Below are 16,647 nucleotides of genomic sequence, written 5' to 3'. Positions count from 1 at the left end.
TACTACTACTCAGGGGATTCTTCTTCCCTTCGAACCAAGGAGCTGGATGGAGTATCGCTACTTTGATTAATTAATCAGCAAAACCAAAACTGGATCGACATGGGAGACCAAGATTAACTGTTTCCCCGTAGCAACTTTTTTCTTCAGGAGTACTAGTAACATGAAGTCATGAACTAGCTCTAGAGGAGTTCTTTTTTTTTTCTTTCTCCAGAACAAGAGCTGCAGAGGAGATAAGATAATCAGGCGCCTTCATGAAGTGTGGATTAGTTGGCCTTCAACATGGTTGGGCTAAAAAAGTAATACTATACTTTGGTCACAAGTCCAAGACACGAGCGTGAGCGTCCTGTCGAAACCGTGGCGCTCAGCGCCGGCCGCCGCGTCGTCCGTCAACTTCACATTGTTTTCCGTGCCCGACGCTTTTCTTCGTCCCGGTCTCGTGTTCGCCGTGCGTGAGGTGAAATGTGGCGGGACGGCTCGTCGCTGCTAGCACTTTGTCTTTGATCAGGGTCGATCGGCATCGCCGTCAGAGGTCACCGGATTAAGGAAACAGGATGTGGGCGACACGTGGCAGTACTGATCTTGATCTGCATGCTAGCTGCTGCCGGCGATCCTAAAGCAATCCCTGATCCCTGTCCGCATGCATGATCGCTGCCACGCGGCGCCGGATCTCATCACGCTACTACATACGACTCCAATCGCCAGGACGCGTGGCGACGGTACACTGTTGCCTGGCGTGCAAGTAGTGCGTGGCCTGCTTTCATCTGGAATCGTGACCCGAAACTAACAACCGCGAACGACTCAGGCACGGGCAGACAGCCCGGGCGGTTGCAAAGAAAAGAAGGCGAACGGCGTGTGATCGAATTCGATCGCTCTCGGGATCCATGCATGCATGCATGCATGATCCGTCCCAATCCCCTGCCGTGCTTTGGCCCGTGCAATGCGCGAGCGGCGGTTGGGAGGGCAGCAAGCAAGCGTCGGAACCGGCGGCGCACGCAAAGCAGCAGCAGCAGCTAGAAGGAGAGAAAAAGGCAGGCTCACCGTCCGTCGGCCACCCCTGCCTGCCTTCCAGGCTAAGCGAGCTACAGCATCCCTTCCTGCCGTGCCCGCCGGTGTTGGGTTTATATATACCTCCACGCACCACCCAGCACGGCAACAGGTACCCATTGCCAAACAACACGACGCCCCACCACTCCCCCGGCCCTAATAGAATGGAGGTGCACTCGGCGCCGGCGGTGGGGAAGCGGATGTGGAGCTACCTGCGCGCCGTCTTCTTCATGGCGCGCAAGGGCCTGCTCTCCAACAAGCGCAAGCTCCTCCTCGGCATGCACCTCCTCATCAAGCGCCGCAACAAGGCCGTCTCGCGCACCGTCGCCGCCCTCCTCTCCCACCACCACCGCCACGGCCACGGCAGTAACCACGCGCTGCGCCGCCGCGGCTACGAGTTCTCCTGCACCAACAGCCCGGACCCCGCCGCATCCAGCAGGCGCCACCTCGCCTACTTCCCCTGCCTCGGCGCCGTGGCCGAGGAGGACGCAGCCGGCAGGATCGAGTACTACGGCGCCGCCGCCGCCGCGTCCCCAGCGCCGTCGTCGTCGCCGGGGCTCCTGCTGCGGGAGGAGCTCGCGCCGGGGGAGCCAGCCGCAGAGGAGTCCTACTGCTGCGCCTGCGCGTCGCCCGCGCTGCTGCTGGGCGGCGGCGACGGCGCATTCTCGGTGCGGGTGTCTAACTACTCGTCCGAGGACGAAGGGGGCGCCGCCGCCGGCCATCAGGCCGTGGACGACGAGGCGGAGGAGTTCATCCGCCGCTTCTACGAGCAGCTCCGCCGCCAGAACACCGTCGCGCTGCTCCCCTACATGCACGAGTCCGCCGCCGCGTGATCCGATCCATCGCGCCGGCCCTCGCCACGCACGCTCGCGTGCATGCACGCCGTCACGCAGATGGCCATGTCATCGATCGAGTTGATCTTGACGATCAGCAGCAGCAGCCGCCGCGGAACTTTAATTTGGACGGATTGCTTGGCGTGGCGTGCATGTAAGAAATGAATGTACAGAGCAATGCATGTACAATAGTATGTATACGTGCCCACGTACGTTTTGCATGTATGTATGTGTACGTATATATTGTAATGTGAAGAAAGGAAGATGTTGATCAGCCCCCCATGCTGGTTTTGGTTGCTGTTACTAGTTGCATCACACATATTGTACACCCTGTTTTCCCTCTCAGCATCTTCAATGTCTGTTCTCAGCATCTTCAATGTCTGTTCTCAGCATCTTCATAAGACAGATGATACGTCATATCTATGGATGTAACATATGGTGTGCAGATCCGGAATATAGTACATGTCAAGTACAGTGCTTTATTTGCCACCTTAAAAAGTGTCTTGTTCATCACCATCCGGAAAACGCATGATTTGTATGATGTGCAGGACCAGAGTTCCATCGTCCTTTGCTTTTTGAAATGAACTACCACTAGTATCTTACTATTTGCTAGTCTTTGAGATGAGTACTGAAGATCATCAGTTAAGTACCTGTGACTGGGTAGTCTCCGCGCCTTCAATAAAATGAAACGAGAGGCTAAATTTTCTTCAGAGTTCAGAACTCCGATCCATCCTGACACTCTGTGCAGAATACATTCACCGTGTTCGGTGGTGGGTAGGGCTCCAGCCCTACAGTAATTCCCTCTCACACCACTCCAGCTCCAGCTCCAGCCACCAGCCACCAGCCAAGTAACAGTGTTTTTCTCTCACACCACTCCAGCTCCAGCCTCCGACTCCAGCCTGCCGAACGTGGTGATTCCTAGCAATTGCAAGTGAAGTGCGCCATGCATGCCCCGCACCTGCAAGTGATCAAGATTGCACAGAGCGTACGAGACAAGACTCTAGTATCATTTCCATGGAATCGCCCATCACCACGGAAGACGTGTGCTTGATGACGATGTGGATAACGGATAATCCTCTCCTTAATCACTCGATCGATCCATGCCAGGCAGGCAATTATTAGAGACACGAACGGATCGGATAATTGAGACCGACGCGGGAGCTAGTGCCTAGTGCCGTCGTTGGCGCGCGAGTCCTTCCCCGGCACCTGGTTGTGTTTGCTTTACACCTTCAGACCACGTCCAACCTGGTGGCAACCTCTACCCGCACCTAAAGAAACTGCAAAGCAATGCGAAAGGGCAAAAAAAAAAAAAGGGGCCACCTGACAGCGCAGCGCTGTCGTTTGGTGCACGGCATCGCTAGCTGCACTGTGCACAGCAGCACCGGGCTGGAGCTGGGCAATGATCAGGTCTAGTTCTAGCAACTACTAACATATATAAATATATATACAAATATACAAACCTTCACCAGCTGTGGCCAATGCCTGCCTGCCTTAAATCTTAATGCGACTTTATTTTGCTGCTAATTATGTGTATCATGATAGCTGATAGCAGCTCAACCTAATCCACACTCGTGTACAGAACAAACTATCGAGTCTGGAGTCGTGAATTAATTAGTCAACACAAAAATTGTACTAGTACTAAACAAAGCAGAGCAACACGTTAGCTAGCTGCCCGATTCTGTTGGAACTTGGAAGAAATGTATTGTATCGGTAGGCATGCACTCTGTGCGTAGCTAGATGCGGCTGTCTGCCCGACGTGGCTCCATGGTCTCCCGGTCCTCCGCAACAAACAAGGGACGTGGAATCTGACTGACTCGCCACGAACAGCAGACGATGCATGTCGGTCTGAACTGAACCGTCTGTCGATTGACTGTCCGAGTCAGTGCTGCTGCGCTGTGCATTTCTCATCCAAGCCGTATATAATGTCGGGTCTGTCTACTTGGTACCCGGGTGTTTCGGAAGCATCTGACACCCGAGCATTGAAAGTGGACAAAACACCCGGATAAAAAGCTCATGATGATTCGTGTGTTTTAAAGGTACCTAGCACCCGAATTTCCTAACCATCAGATTTTAATCAGAGGGCTCTAATCAACCAAAAAAATAATTGAAACACTGGGAAAAACATCATATTCTGAATTTGGTTCATCAGTTAAAAATAGTCGTATTACAGTCAGATTAGAAAATAGAATATGACTGAACTTGTGCATGGACTCTGCATCTCTAGGTTCAAAGCTGATAATAAGCTAACAAAGTTTCATAGGCTGTTGATCAGAAGCTAACAAAATTTTATAGGCTCACACACGAGAAACTCTAGCACCAAATATATTCATCAGATTGTATTTGCCACTTTCACATCACTTGAAACAAGAAAAAGAGTGCTTAATGGCTGCAGAGCTGAAAATATCTTCAGATGCCCAGTCTCCTGACCACAGTCTGAACATGGTTCTTGATTTGCAGGGTTGGAGGTTGGCATTCACAAGAGTTGCAAAAATGATTTTAGCTTCTCTAACGTCGTAGACACATCCACACTCCTGTTTGACAACATGATCATGTATTATATGAGACAATGGACAAAAGATTGAAGCACTGAAAGAAGTAACTGATGATAAAAAGAGAAAAGACCGGCACATAGCCACAGTTGGAACACCACATGCTTCTTTAACTGTGCGAGTCACTATCCTCACCAATTTGGATGCCAATAATGTGGAAAACATAAACATAAGTTGATTGATCCTGCAACTGGAAATTAACAGGCAGCACAAAAATGAGAATGCCTTTCAGATACATGTAATGAATCACTTTCAAACAATAATAGAAACTTTCAGATGTAATGAATATAATCAGATCTAGTCAAACATTCAGATGGATAAAATCCATCATTACACTAGAAAGACAAAGAAGTATATCAGATCGATTCTAGATTCATAAGAAAAGGAATTTATAGGGAAGGATATAAAAGCAACAAAAGAACTGACCAGAGGCCTTCTCAGCTGCAAGTAGAAATGAAATCTTAATCTTGAAATAAAAAAAAAATCTAGATTCTATGCCATGTCAAATTACAGATAGTTTGGGTCCAAATTGAAATCCTAAAATACAAATGACAAATTTGAAAAATATCAAATGTTCAGAATTTTTTATAGTCTATCAAACAACAGATAGTTTGGGTAATGAGTGAAACCCTACAGATGCATATGGCAAATAGGCATATACAAATATAGTGGACTATTACATATACATTATGTACAAATTACACTAGTCATGGCACCATAATTATAGAGCAAATGCATAGTAAGTAATAACACTATGAATTATCAAGGAGCTATAACATAAGAGGTCAACTGAATTTTAAACTATATCTTTGAGGAAAACATATAGTTCATCTACTTCCCATCTAATGAAGAATACAACCTTGAGGAGAAGCACGTATCTTGACAAATGTGTAATACATTTAAGTGAAGTTTGCTGCAAACAGCGCTAGCTAAAGCTCTAAATCTCTAGAAATAAGATATTTCCCTAAAATGATAAAACGATTGAGTATATACAAATATAGAAATGAACAGCAGCATAGAGATGAGAGAAAAGATTAATTAAAAGAAATGAATCTGCAAAAAAAAAAAGATAAATGGAACATAAATATAGATTATCATCACCCATGCTAATAAATTAAACACATATCTGGACATACATTTATATTGCTCTCTAATTACAGTTTAGGAATAGAAAATTAACGGTTACAATTTCACTGTAAAATTAGAGCAAGTTAACTGTATCTGAACCTATAATAGCAGCTGATCGCACATGTACAAAATTTCTTGGTGAGGACAAAAGAAATACCCAAATGTGCTCTAGGTTTTACCAAACTATAATTGCAGAGCTATTTTGACATTAAAATCCATTACAAATGGGTAATGACTGACACATTGGTTATGTTAAAATGATAATGTAAAAAACAGTACTGTCAAATTCTAAAAACTAAAATTTAAAAAAGATTCACATCTAAAACATCAGGACATAACTCATTTTAACAGGAAATACATACAAGGGAGTAATAACTTACACCATAGTTACTTTGAAATGACAGTACAGAAACTCATGTAAATGTAGCATATAGTTGATGTAAGTTGGCTGACATTAAACTTTTATCAGATCCTCAGGTGGTACCGCAGCCATTCACTGAATTGGTATTAGGCAACAATGTATTTGAGGTGATTTACTTGCATTTATATTGCTCTCTAATTACAGATTAGGAATAGAAAATTGACGGTTACAATTTCACTGTAAAATTAGAGCAAGTTAACTGTATCTGAACCTATAATAGCAGCCGATCGCACATGTATAAAATTTCTTGGTGAGGACAAAAGAAACACCCAGATGCTCTCTAGGTTTTCACCAAACTATAATTGCAGAACTATTATAGACATGAATATTGAAGAAACTAGAAACATGTGTAAAAAGTGAAAAATCATATTAAAGATTGATGAAATTGAGAAGACAAATAGCAGACCAGCGCTTCTCCTATTTTTGTATATTAACATTCCCAGGTACCTTCATTTCAATTCACAACAACATATGTTACCTCTCCCATGCAATGATATATACTGTGATAGATCCCCCTTTCTACTAAGCATGGTGCTCCAGTTTCTTCATTATCAGTAGCTTATGCTCTTCATTATACAGTCTGGTATATCACTGCTATACCGGTTCAAAATCCTTCTATAGCGATTATCCCTACATAGGAGAAACTAGCATATCCTGCTATCTATGCATTCTGGTTGAATATACAGAAAAAATTGAGAGGAAGAGAAAAACTATAACCACATTCATTATAAATGAACTGAAATAAGGTTGTTTCCTCAAAGTACACAACCATATACAAAGCTACTGGAAAGAGTCACAGATCTACGTGCGAAACCAACTGGCCCATGAAATTTGAAATCGATAGTGGTAGCTGAAACAGTAGAACATGAACAATCAAGCTTACTAGCCAATAATGAAATGGTCAAATGGAATACAAGTTGAAGCATTAGTCGAGAAACAAAGTAACCAAACCCCAATCAAATGCAGGCATATAGAACTCAGAACAAACGGATTCAAACCTAAAACAAACATGAAACATGTGCTGTGCAATTGACATGGAATAAGAATAAACTCCAACCAACAGAAATGGATGGGCAATCATCCTTCAATGAATCAACTAAAATCAGAGCCAGAGCCACAAATCACCAATCTTAGGCGTATAAAAGGAAAATAATCTAAATCCTACACAATTTCTCCTCAACTGGCACTCATGTGCTCAGCAGAGAACGAAGTGTTCAGATGATGTAGCTCGAAAGCAATGCATTCCAAAAGTCTAAAAAAATGTTCAGCCCCACCTACGATCATTCAGCGACTCGACAAAGGGGGAAAAAGTATCCAAATAATAAATCACAAACGAGCTAGCCCTAAGCAGTCAAATCCAACTATGATTCAAGTGGGTGAACATACAGATTAAGTAGATCTATAGCAACAAAATCAAACAAATCAATTTAGATCGAGAAATCAGACTACAGAGCAACGCTACAGAGAACAGACGAAGCTACACAACCGAACAGAGTGGCCGGGGTCAAGCTGAATAAAACCAAACATCATATCGACTAAACTAATCTCATGAACAGAGAACGGAATGAGTTTTGATGAGGAACAACTACAGGACCAAAGCACAGCAGCAATCGATCAAAATCAGCCAAACAGCAGAGCAAAAACATGAAAAAAATACAAGGGAATAAGAACAGCAAGGGAGGAAATATTCGAATCGCGGTAACCTGAGCTCCTGGGGTGGGAACGCCTCAGCTCCAGATGGAGAAACAGAGAAAGGGGAAAACGAAGGAATGGTTAGAGGAACCCAAAAAGCAACAAACATGTGGGGCCCACCACATGTACAACTGCAGAACAGACAAAGCATCACCAAACAGATCCAACGAATAGAAAGGATCCAACGTGAGTATCGAACGCTCCAGAAATCGAGCGCTGGCAGCCGGAGAAACGCTCGAGCAACCTTTAGCTTTCTCCTTTTTTTTATTCTTTTCTGTTCATGGTATGGTAGGTCAAGCAGCATTTGCACGAAACGACTATATCTTCTACATACCTAGTGCAAAAAAGTCTGCAAAAATTAACAAAAACATCGACCACCGGTACTAATCTTGCAGCGAAGCACTGTCACTCTGTCAGGATAACCGCTGCTACCATCGATCACCCGTCAGAGCATTACGATGAACCGGGTCATAATGTACCGTGAATCTCTTCCGGGCCAAGCCCACATCATCGATGCGCTTCGAGATTTTCGTTTCGGGACCCCCGCGCCCCGCTGCCTGCGCCGCGGCTAGGGTGCCTTCTCGCAGGCGCGGCGCGAGTTTGAAATTTCTCTCTCCACCGCGCTTCCGCGGCAATCGGCGGCGATCACTTCGGTCTCTCGGTCACGCCTCGCGGGCGGCAGCTCTCTCTGATCACCGCTGGTTAGCTCGTCCCTCTCACCGCGGTTTTCCCCCGTTCCATTTCCATTTTTTTTTTGCACCCGAACTCTGACACGATCGGCCGGGCACGCACTCTGATGAATCGCAGAAACGAAGTGGCGGATCGGGTACCCCTCGAGGTAGCAATCGTTCACTCGAGCAAGTGTGAATCAGCCGGGGGGCGGGACGCCAAGGTACGATCTCGTCAACTGTCACGGTGTTTCAGCATTTTTTTTTGTCTGTTCCCCTTCAGATGTTTGATGAAATGCCCGTGTCCAGTCTCGACGCTCTGTTTTAGCACCGTGCTAATGTTTGTTTGTTTTCGATCGGGACTTGTGAGATGGTTTGATCCTGTTGGTAGATTTGGTTCCCCAATCGCTTGCCGATTTGGAGACTCGAATCTGTGCCAATAGTTGATGTGTGTTTTGTCCGCATCTGCTTTTAGAAACAGAGTTGGGCCCGTTTGTTTTTAGTAAGAATTTGCCCACATCTGTTTTTAGGACTGACGAAATAACAATATAACACCACATACAATCTGTAAGAGTATACTTATATGGATTATTTAACTTAAACAATAACTAGTTATTTTCCATTTTACCACGTGGCAGTATGCACTTTAGACTAGTTTTCTAAAGAAAACGGTTGATCAATACCACTAGGAGCACAATTACAATGCGAAACGCGTGCTTTCTTCCAGTTTCTCCATCTGTAAGCATATAGAACATTAATCCCTTTAAAGATCACTCCAGTATGCTGGTTACTTGCCTGTACCATTTAGCATTTACCTTTCCTTGATTGATACTGAAAAAAGATCTGCTCAGTTGTCAAGTATCTAACTGCCTGGGTGTTTTTTTTACCAAAGTATGGTATTTTACCAAGTCTAGCATTGCTCTAGATCTCGTATGTCATTCCCACTCGTAACAGTCTGTTATGAGGGACACAGGTTATCTTCTCTGGTTGCCTGAAGTTCTTCCTCATGAAATTGTAGGCGTAGTCGACTATTATCTTCTTAAAGAAATCTGCATTTGGCTCTGCCACCACATTAGTTTCTCCTAGCATATGGACAACACCATCCTCCATCTCTTTCTGTATTATTTGGATTTCATCGATGCTTCCATTTGGTGAAGTTGTGATTCTATCTGAAAAACTTTTGGACAATCTTGCCTTTTGAACTCCGACAGAAGGCTCTATTGTGTCTCCTAATTCTTCTGTTAGATGATCTCCTCCTTGGCTGTAGAATGATTCTTCATGTATGAATTGTTTCAAATGTTCAATCAGCGAGCCCTCGAATTCTCCTGGATCTTCTACTTTATCATTGTATCCATAGCGCACCACACATCGGAATACCCTGTAATCTGTTGGCTCCACATACCGGAACAGGAACCGTTCGCTTGTTTCTATCTTGCTGATCGGTAAGTACTTTATTGAGATAATCACTAGAACTGAATGGATGCAAGGTACTTTTTCTACCAAGTGAGGAAGTATGGGTGGGATGCCTTGCACTAGCTCAGAGTACAAAAAGCCTATTCCTGGCAACCTGGCCAGATTTCGCCTTGAGGCCAATTCTGCCACATAGTTACTTGAGACTTTGTTTTGGAGCTCATAGTTGTATCGATGAACATGGACATAGTGCCACGTGGCCATTATAAACATTAAGATTGCTGCAAAAACTAGCGGCAAGTACCCGCCTTCAGTAAACTTGTAGAATGCTGAGGATAAGTATATGAGCTCTGCTCCACCAAATATTACTGGAAAGAGTGCAATCCATAGCAGGCTTGTCTTCCATATCATAACCATTACTAAAGTGACTAGAAGTGTTGTTATAAACATCACAAAGACAACTGCAATACCTGCATAATATGATAATGGTATGAATATCTGATCATATATGTAACTGATAATTTATGGATTGAATAAGACGATGAATTTAGGGATGAATATCTTTATTCTGCCAGCAGATTCTCAGGACAGCTGGATTTTCAGAAAATCGATTCTCAGAAAAGCTATAACAAACAGGGCCCTTATATTATCAGGATAAGCTAGCAGATTGTCTCCCTACTTGATCTAACAAAAAACTAACAGATCACCATGCCATTGAAAACCGTACTATTTTTTTAGATATAATCAAATTGTCTTCATTCACACACTAGCACATCTTACTTAGGGGCTACTACATTGCTAACAATCTACGACGGTTTCATTTGTTCTGCTTTCACCTTATAGTACTGATGGAATAATAACCTATCTGTTTACAATCTAAGGCAGATATATGAGAATGCATATCAAGTTGGAAGCAATTTTAGTGCATCTTTTAGTATTGAAGTCCATTTGACGTTAGATAGCTTCAAGCAATAGATACATGTTATGCACGACTAATAGAAAACTTCACCAATCAGATGATTGTCAAAGAAAAATTATATCATTAAAAATGATTCTTCGGATACTGAATTATTATTTCCCTACTTTATATGTTGGGAGGGATACTTGTCTAGAGTTGAGAATTTACCATATGCATTGCCAATCTTTTCTGTTGTTTGGAAAATAGCTGTAACAGCTACACATAAAATCATCAATGCATAGTTGATCTCTGGGATGTAGACTTGTCCTTCATACTTTGTTGACGTGTGGGTCACACGAACACGTGGAAAGCAACCTAGAACTTGGGATTGAGCAATAATTGCAAAGGCACCAGATATCATAGCTTGACTTGCAATTATTGCAGCAGCTACAGCCACCACAAATGTTGGCCAATATAATGGACCTGCCAACAAAATTCATGAGTTCACATTAGATTTAATCTTCAATCCCTAATCTATTCCATTCCTTAGTTAATTATTATATGCTCTTACCTGGAATTGATTTGTAGAATGTATTTGCAACATTTTCCGGGTATACACGAAGATATGCTGCTTGTCCAATGTATGCCAGCAGTACTGAAGGGAACAGAACTACTGAAAAGCCAATCTGCAGTGCCAATGTGCAATTAAACTTTTTCATAAATATCTAGCTGAAGCAACATAGAAAGCAATTTTGAATTTCAAGCTTAAAACTATTTCTTTTAGAAGGTGAAATAGTATTTTGCTTTTTAGGATTGTTTTCTCCACAAGCACAGCTTGCTGGAATCCGTTTCCTCCATGGCTCAGTTTTTGTGTGCATGCATTCAGAAAATAAATGGCTCAGACTTGGGAGAAGTTCTCAATTACCTGAATGGCTCTAACATTGAAGTGACCAAGGTCGGCAAACATAGCTTCCGTTCCTGTTTTATAAAAATGTAATGCTCATTACAAAACTTTTGATAAAAATTGTACATCTTTTGTTGCTTAGCAAAATATTAAGGTGATCTCATAGAGATCAGAGTATGTTGCAGAGTTCTATCATGGACTCTGGGAGCAAAAGTACCTGTAATGCATAAAATAACCCCTCCTAGAGAAATCCATCCCTGTTTACCATTTCTTTTGAAATAGTCCACAATATATTTTGGATTGAATGCTTTCAGAACACTGGTATCATGTTTGGTCAAATTATAAATTCCAATACCAGCAATTAACATGAACCATGTCAAGATTATAGGGGCAAATGTGTACCCAACTTTGTCTGTGCCAAAGTGCTGAACAAGAAAGAGGACAATCAAAATGGCTATTGCAATGCCAGCAATCTGTCCTGTTGATTGGTAAAAAAATGTCAGATTAAGTTGTCATTGTAACTTGTAAAGTTATTTAAACTGCTGTATCTCGTTGGCATGATGCATAGATTGGTGTACCTTGAGTCAGGGTTGTTGCTTTTTGCTTGATCCCCCCAACTGCACTAAGCACTGCAAAAAAAATATTTATGGGTTTCTTTTTGAAAAACAATCCTTATGAATATATTATATTGGCTAATGAACATGCATCGCCTGTCAGAGTAGTAGGATAATAGCTCTCTGTTTTGTTATTCTGATTGACAGTTTCCCTCTTTCATATTTGAAATCAGAGGACACTTCGAGCATTAGTGTATGTGTGGAATTAGTTCATTAGAGTGATATCATTATTATTTATTTGAAGAATCCAGATGTATTCAACTATCCATTGTATGCAACATTTCTTACCAGATATGAGCAAAAGCAGAAAGGAGACTGAACTCACCTGAGATACATGGGGTTAGAACGCCATCACCAATTACCATGGATGTTGCCAGGATTGTTACTAGGAAAAGCATGACCTTAAATTTTGGACTGTTTTCCATCTTGTTCTTGATCCAATGAGCCCTCTTGGTACGATTTGTGGGGGACTCTAACTTGTAGCGAGAGACCATCGCATCTTCAGCCTGCTGATTAGGTATCAAGCTAATCCTAGCATACCGTGATATCAATGAATAAAGTGCAAATGTGCCTCCTGCAATATTATTAATTGATAATACATATCAACCTCTCCCATGAAACAAATAATGATGTTTGATTGTGGTACTTTTAAATTTTTCTTAGCAATTAATGCTCACGGACATACTTATATATCCTTATGTTTAATATCTTCATTAAAGGTAACCCTACTATGTTTTTTAAAATTTTAAAAAACAAAAAGATACTGTGATGGAGACTTCAGTCTAGTTGATTTATCAATTTTTCACTCATCTGGCACTTTGTGACCATTCATTTCTATTTTTTTAACATTCTTTTTAAGCAAGAAATTGTCTGTAAATGGGAAAAAAAGCATTTTCTTCTCCAGTTCTTAAAAATGCTTGTCTGTAGCCATACTAGAAGTTGCATTGAGAAGATTTTTGGGCATATGGAGCTTATTTACTTACCATCACCGTTGTCATTAGCTCGCAGGACAATAAAACAATATTTTATCAACGGAAGGAGAATCACAGTGTAGATAATTAGAGACATGACTCCAAGGAGGTCATCTGTGTTGTTGATCCCATCTGTAAAGGTGCTGGAGAAAACGTAGAGAGGAGAAGTCCCCATGTCGCCATAAACCACGCCTATGCTCTGGAATGCGAAATGTAGTGTGGTTGCCCAGCCAGCCTTTGGTATTAAAGTGCAAACTTTGAATCAGATTGTGTTTGCCTCAAAAAAAAAAGAAAAAAGAAGGCCATACGCTTTTAATCATGCAATCCTTAGATGACTAAGTACCTGCTACAGTGGTATGTTTTTTGTTTACATAAGATGGTGCTGGACATGATAATTCAATGATTACTTCAGGTGTTAGCAGAACCATGCTTTATTACCAAACTAAACATATATCGTCTAGACAGTTTTGTGCAAAATGATATCTTTATATGAAAAATATACTTTGAAAATCTGCTTAAATTGATGAGAACAAAAAAATCTCCTTGCAGTTATGCAACTTCAAGCAATAGAAGGATTCTTGTCTAATTGAATAAGAGGTAACTGGAGAACATACCTTGGCTGCATGTGTTGATACACCAGGGATCTTTCCAGCCTCCATATGCAGTGAATCGAATCTCTGTAACCTCTTTGGTTTCATTTTCTCTGATGCAAATTGTGGGTCCACATCACCATGAGCAGCTCCATTGCTGCTTGTGTGCTGAGATTCAGCCATCTCTAAGGTATGGAGTCTTGCTCTGGCCGACCTTTTGTTCTATTTTCCATAAGTTGGCTTTTATAGGCGTACTGGGAGGGGCCAAGCATGATACCAGGCAGTTGTTTTCTTGCAGACGTAGGTGCCTGGCTTGCAATGCTGGAGTATGAATGCGCGCTCTCTCCTTTTTCAGAGACCAGTATGAACATCTTCTGGGATAGACAGGATGCTCGTGCAACAAACAGATTTCTCATTGTGTGCTGTTGAAGTCAGATGCTGTTATCATTCACTTCACTTGCCAAAGTCTTCATTCAACGCGGCAGCCATGAATCTTGTGATGTGCTTTACATAAGCCAGGAACGTGGATGGGTGGGAGGGCATGGTGACTTTTCTTCATCAGCAGTAGTTGTCACTCGCGAATAAGTGTGGAGTTGCACTAAAACTTTCCATAAGCATCGGCAACATGGCACTTCAGTTCCAATTTTACACATATACTCACTGACAATGAAAAAAAATCCTATGTAGACGACATGTATAAGACTAAAAGAAAAATCAATAAATCATGTTGAGTGATATATGGATCAATTTTGTAGAAGTCTAAAGCCTATTTTAAATTCTTTGATAAAACCTGTTTTTCAACACATATAGAATATAAACATATTTCTTACAACTCTGAAATGAAATTTTGTCACAACAACCCTAAACAGCTGCCTATCATATATTTTGAACTTTGCTTTCCTATTGTTGCACTTAGAGGTTCATTTAGGCAAGTTTTTATTTTCATTACCAATACATGAGAAGATGGAGGTTAATAGGAAGTTAGAGCTGTGGAGACGCACGTTAGAGTCGAAAGGGTTCAGACTTAGTAGGACCAAGACCGATTACATGATGTGCGATTTCAGCGCGACTAGGCATGAGGGGGGAGACGTTAGTCTAGATGGGCAAGTGGTGGTCCAGAAGGATACTTTTCGGTATTTAAGATCGGTGCTACAAAAGGATGGCGACATTGATGAAGATGTTAGGCATAGAATTTCAGCTGCCTGGTTGAAATGGCGGTAAGCTTCTGGCATCCTTTGTGATAAGATGGTGCCACAAAAGCTAAAAGGCAAATTCTATAGGGCAGCAATTCGTCCGGCAATGTTATATGGTGCTGAATATTGGCCTACAAAAAGGCGACATGTCCAGCAACTGAGTGTAGCAGAGATGCGGATGTTGCGGTGGTTTTGCGGGCACACAATGAGGGATAGAGTCCGGAACGAAGTTATTTGGGATAGGGTCGGGGTGGCACCAATTGAGGAGAAACTTACTCAGCATCGGCTGAGATGGTTTGGACATGTCCAACGAAGGCCTCCTGAGGCGTCGGTGCGTAATGGGGTTCTTGAGCGGGTCGATAATGTAAAGAGGGGTAGAGGTAGACATAAACTGACGTGAGATGAGTCGGTTAAGAGAGACCTTAAGAATTGGAATATCTCTAAAGAGATAGCTTTATATATGAGCACTTAGAGACTAGCTATCAATGTGCTGAACCTTGAACTTATTTCTTTCAGGTTTCATCTTTAGCCTACCCCAACTTGCTTGGGAAAAAAGGCTATGTTGTTGTTATTGTATACATGAGAAGATGGGATCTTTGAACAGTGTGTAACGGCCCAAAAGAGGCTGCCAACAGTATTGACTTTGAATCTTCAATACTATGAGCAGCTATAGTTGGAAAATATCAGAGCCCTAGTGTTCCTTTGCAACTTGGTAGTTTTAACTCACTTTCGTGCTGGGCTGTACCGTGGACTTGACTATTCTTTCTCAATCAGGATCCGTTTGGGGGGAGAGCTCTTTGTGATAGTGGCATGTGGAACATACCACCCACAACCAAGTATGTGAATTCCTCGAAAGGATTGACAGCCTCAGCGATTGACTGAGGGGACAAGATCTTTGACCATGTGCGCAATTTGGAAGGTAAGTTTTGGCAACTAAGCTGCTTCTAGTCTGGATGCTTCTTAGTACACGTAGCATGGCCAGTGGATTAAGAACTTGTAAACGCCATAATGTTAATGCTGTTAGTCTACTTTCTATAATTCCGTTGTGAGCTCGACTTTGGAAATTGTCCTGAATAGTGTTAGCTGTCGTTCTAAAGAAATAGTGTTAGCTGCATTATCAAGGCTTAGAAAAGGATGTACTTGGATGAGCTGTGGCAAAACTCGTAATGACGAATTAGTGATGACTTTCTAGGTGCAGCCTATGCAGCATTCTGTTACAAGACTGTGCTGTAGTGATGAGATTGCCTTGGCATCTTTCTCCTTATTTTCTCAATCTTGCACTGGAATAAAACTACGATTGGACAAACTGGGGAGTTCCTTGCTTGCCGATTAAGATATCTACTTCGGTTGGCACAAATCAAGAAGCGGTAAGTAAGCTAGCTTTTGGGGTTGTTCCTTTCGCTGGTCGTGTGTACGAGTGATGCCATAAATGCTCTCCGTTATCCAGTCTCCTTTTGGATCCAGTTGCAGCCATCCTTCCGTTTCAAAAGGTTGCAGCCATCCTTCTTGAACCTTGACCAATTATCGTTCGTCTTTTCCTTTAAAGAGCAGCCGCAGCATGGCTGCAAGCCTGCAACCTGTATATGGAGACAGTAGGAGTTTTACTTCCTCTAGTGAAAAGGAGGTTCTTCTTGTCAGATGCGATATACATTACAGTCCCAATTAACGTCATATTAACACGTGCCGGGATTTGAATGTTGGATTTCAAGTTAATCCCGTAAATGTTTTGGTA

The 16,647-nt window shown here is 42.5% G+C and overlaps 2 protein-coding genes and 2 long non-coding RNA genes across 5 annotated transcripts; 2 read left to right on the top strand and 2 right to left on the bottom strand.

The window, feature by feature from the left end:
- Positions 1-1,065: 1,065 nt before the first annotated feature.
- On the top strand, positions 1,066-2,247 carry LOC120710821. Its single transcript, XM_039996393.1, has one exon. The coding sequence runs from the start codon at positions 1,209-1,211 to the stop codon at positions 1,875-1,877; it is 669 nt and encodes a 222-aa protein (XP_039852327.1). The 5' UTR covers positions 1,066-1,208; the 3' UTR covers positions 1,878-2,247.
- Positions 2,248-3,995: 1,748 nt separating this feature from the next.
- LOC120709161 lies at positions 3,996-7,795 on the bottom strand. Its single transcript, XR_005689582.1, has 2 exons — positions 4,500-7,795; positions 3,996-4,408 (listed from the first exon to the last, which is right to left on the bottom strand). It is a non-coding gene; the product is annotated as an uncharacterized LOC120709161 (long non-coding RNA).
- A 193-nt stretch (positions 7,796-7,988) lies between these two features.
- Positions 7,989-14,459, top strand: LOC120709162. Of its 2 annotated transcripts, XR_005689583.1 has the most exons (5): positions 7,989-8,368; positions 8,475-8,559; positions 12,453-12,678; positions 13,682-13,912; positions 14,021-14,459. It is a non-coding gene; the product is annotated as an uncharacterized LOC120709162 (long non-coding RNA). The 2 variants fall into 2 exon arrangements; XR_005689584.1 differs by lacking the exon at positions 12,453-12,678 and having other exon boundaries at positions 7,996-8,368.
- On the bottom strand, positions 8,895-14,040 carry LOC120709160 (potassium transporter 5-like). Its single transcript, XM_039994705.1, has 9 exons — positions 13,747-14,040; positions 13,145-13,367; positions 12,487-12,735; positions 12,126-12,176; positions 11,765-12,025; positions 11,569-11,621; positions 11,215-11,329; positions 10,872-11,126; positions 8,895-10,215 (listed from the first exon to the last, which is right to left on the bottom strand). The coding sequence occupies exons 1-9, from the start codon at positions 13,903-13,905 to the stop codon at positions 9,257-9,259; spliced, it is 2,325 nt and encodes a 774-aa protein (XP_039850639.1). The 5' UTR covers positions 13,906-14,040; the 3' UTR covers positions 8,895-9,256.
- Positions 14,460-16,647: the final 2,188 nt, after the last annotated feature.

The sequence above is a fragment of the Panicum virgatum genome, chromosome 5K (assembly GCF_016808335.1).
Source record: "Panicum virgatum strain AP13 chromosome 5K, P.virgatum_v5, whole genome shotgun sequence".
In the NCBI taxonomy this organism is placed as follows: Eukaryota; Viridiplantae; Streptophyta; class Magnoliopsida; order Poales; family Poaceae; genus Panicum; species Panicum virgatum.
Note: the sequence above shows the minus strand (reverse complement) of the source record. Positions and strands in the feature narration are given on the sequence as shown.

Excerpts from the sequence above, each read along its gene's own strand:
- LOC120709160 (XM_039994705.1), bottom strand. The coding sequence starts at position 13,905 with ATGGCTGAATCTCAGCACACAAGCAGCAATGGAGCTGCTCATGGTGAT. Across the intron at positions 13,368-13,746 it reads TATCAACACATGCAGCCAAG|GCTGGCTGGGCAACCACACT; the intron begins GTATGTTCTCCA and ends TTAATACCAAAG. Across the intron at positions 12,177-12,486 it reads TCTAACCCCATGTATCTCAG|TGCTTAGTGCAGTTGGGGGG; the intron begins GTGAGTTCAGTC and ends TTTTTTTTGCAG.
- LOC120710821 (XM_039996393.1), top strand. The coding sequence starts at position 1,209 with ATGGAGGTGCACTCGGCGCCGGCGGTGGGGAAGCGGATGTGGAGCTAC.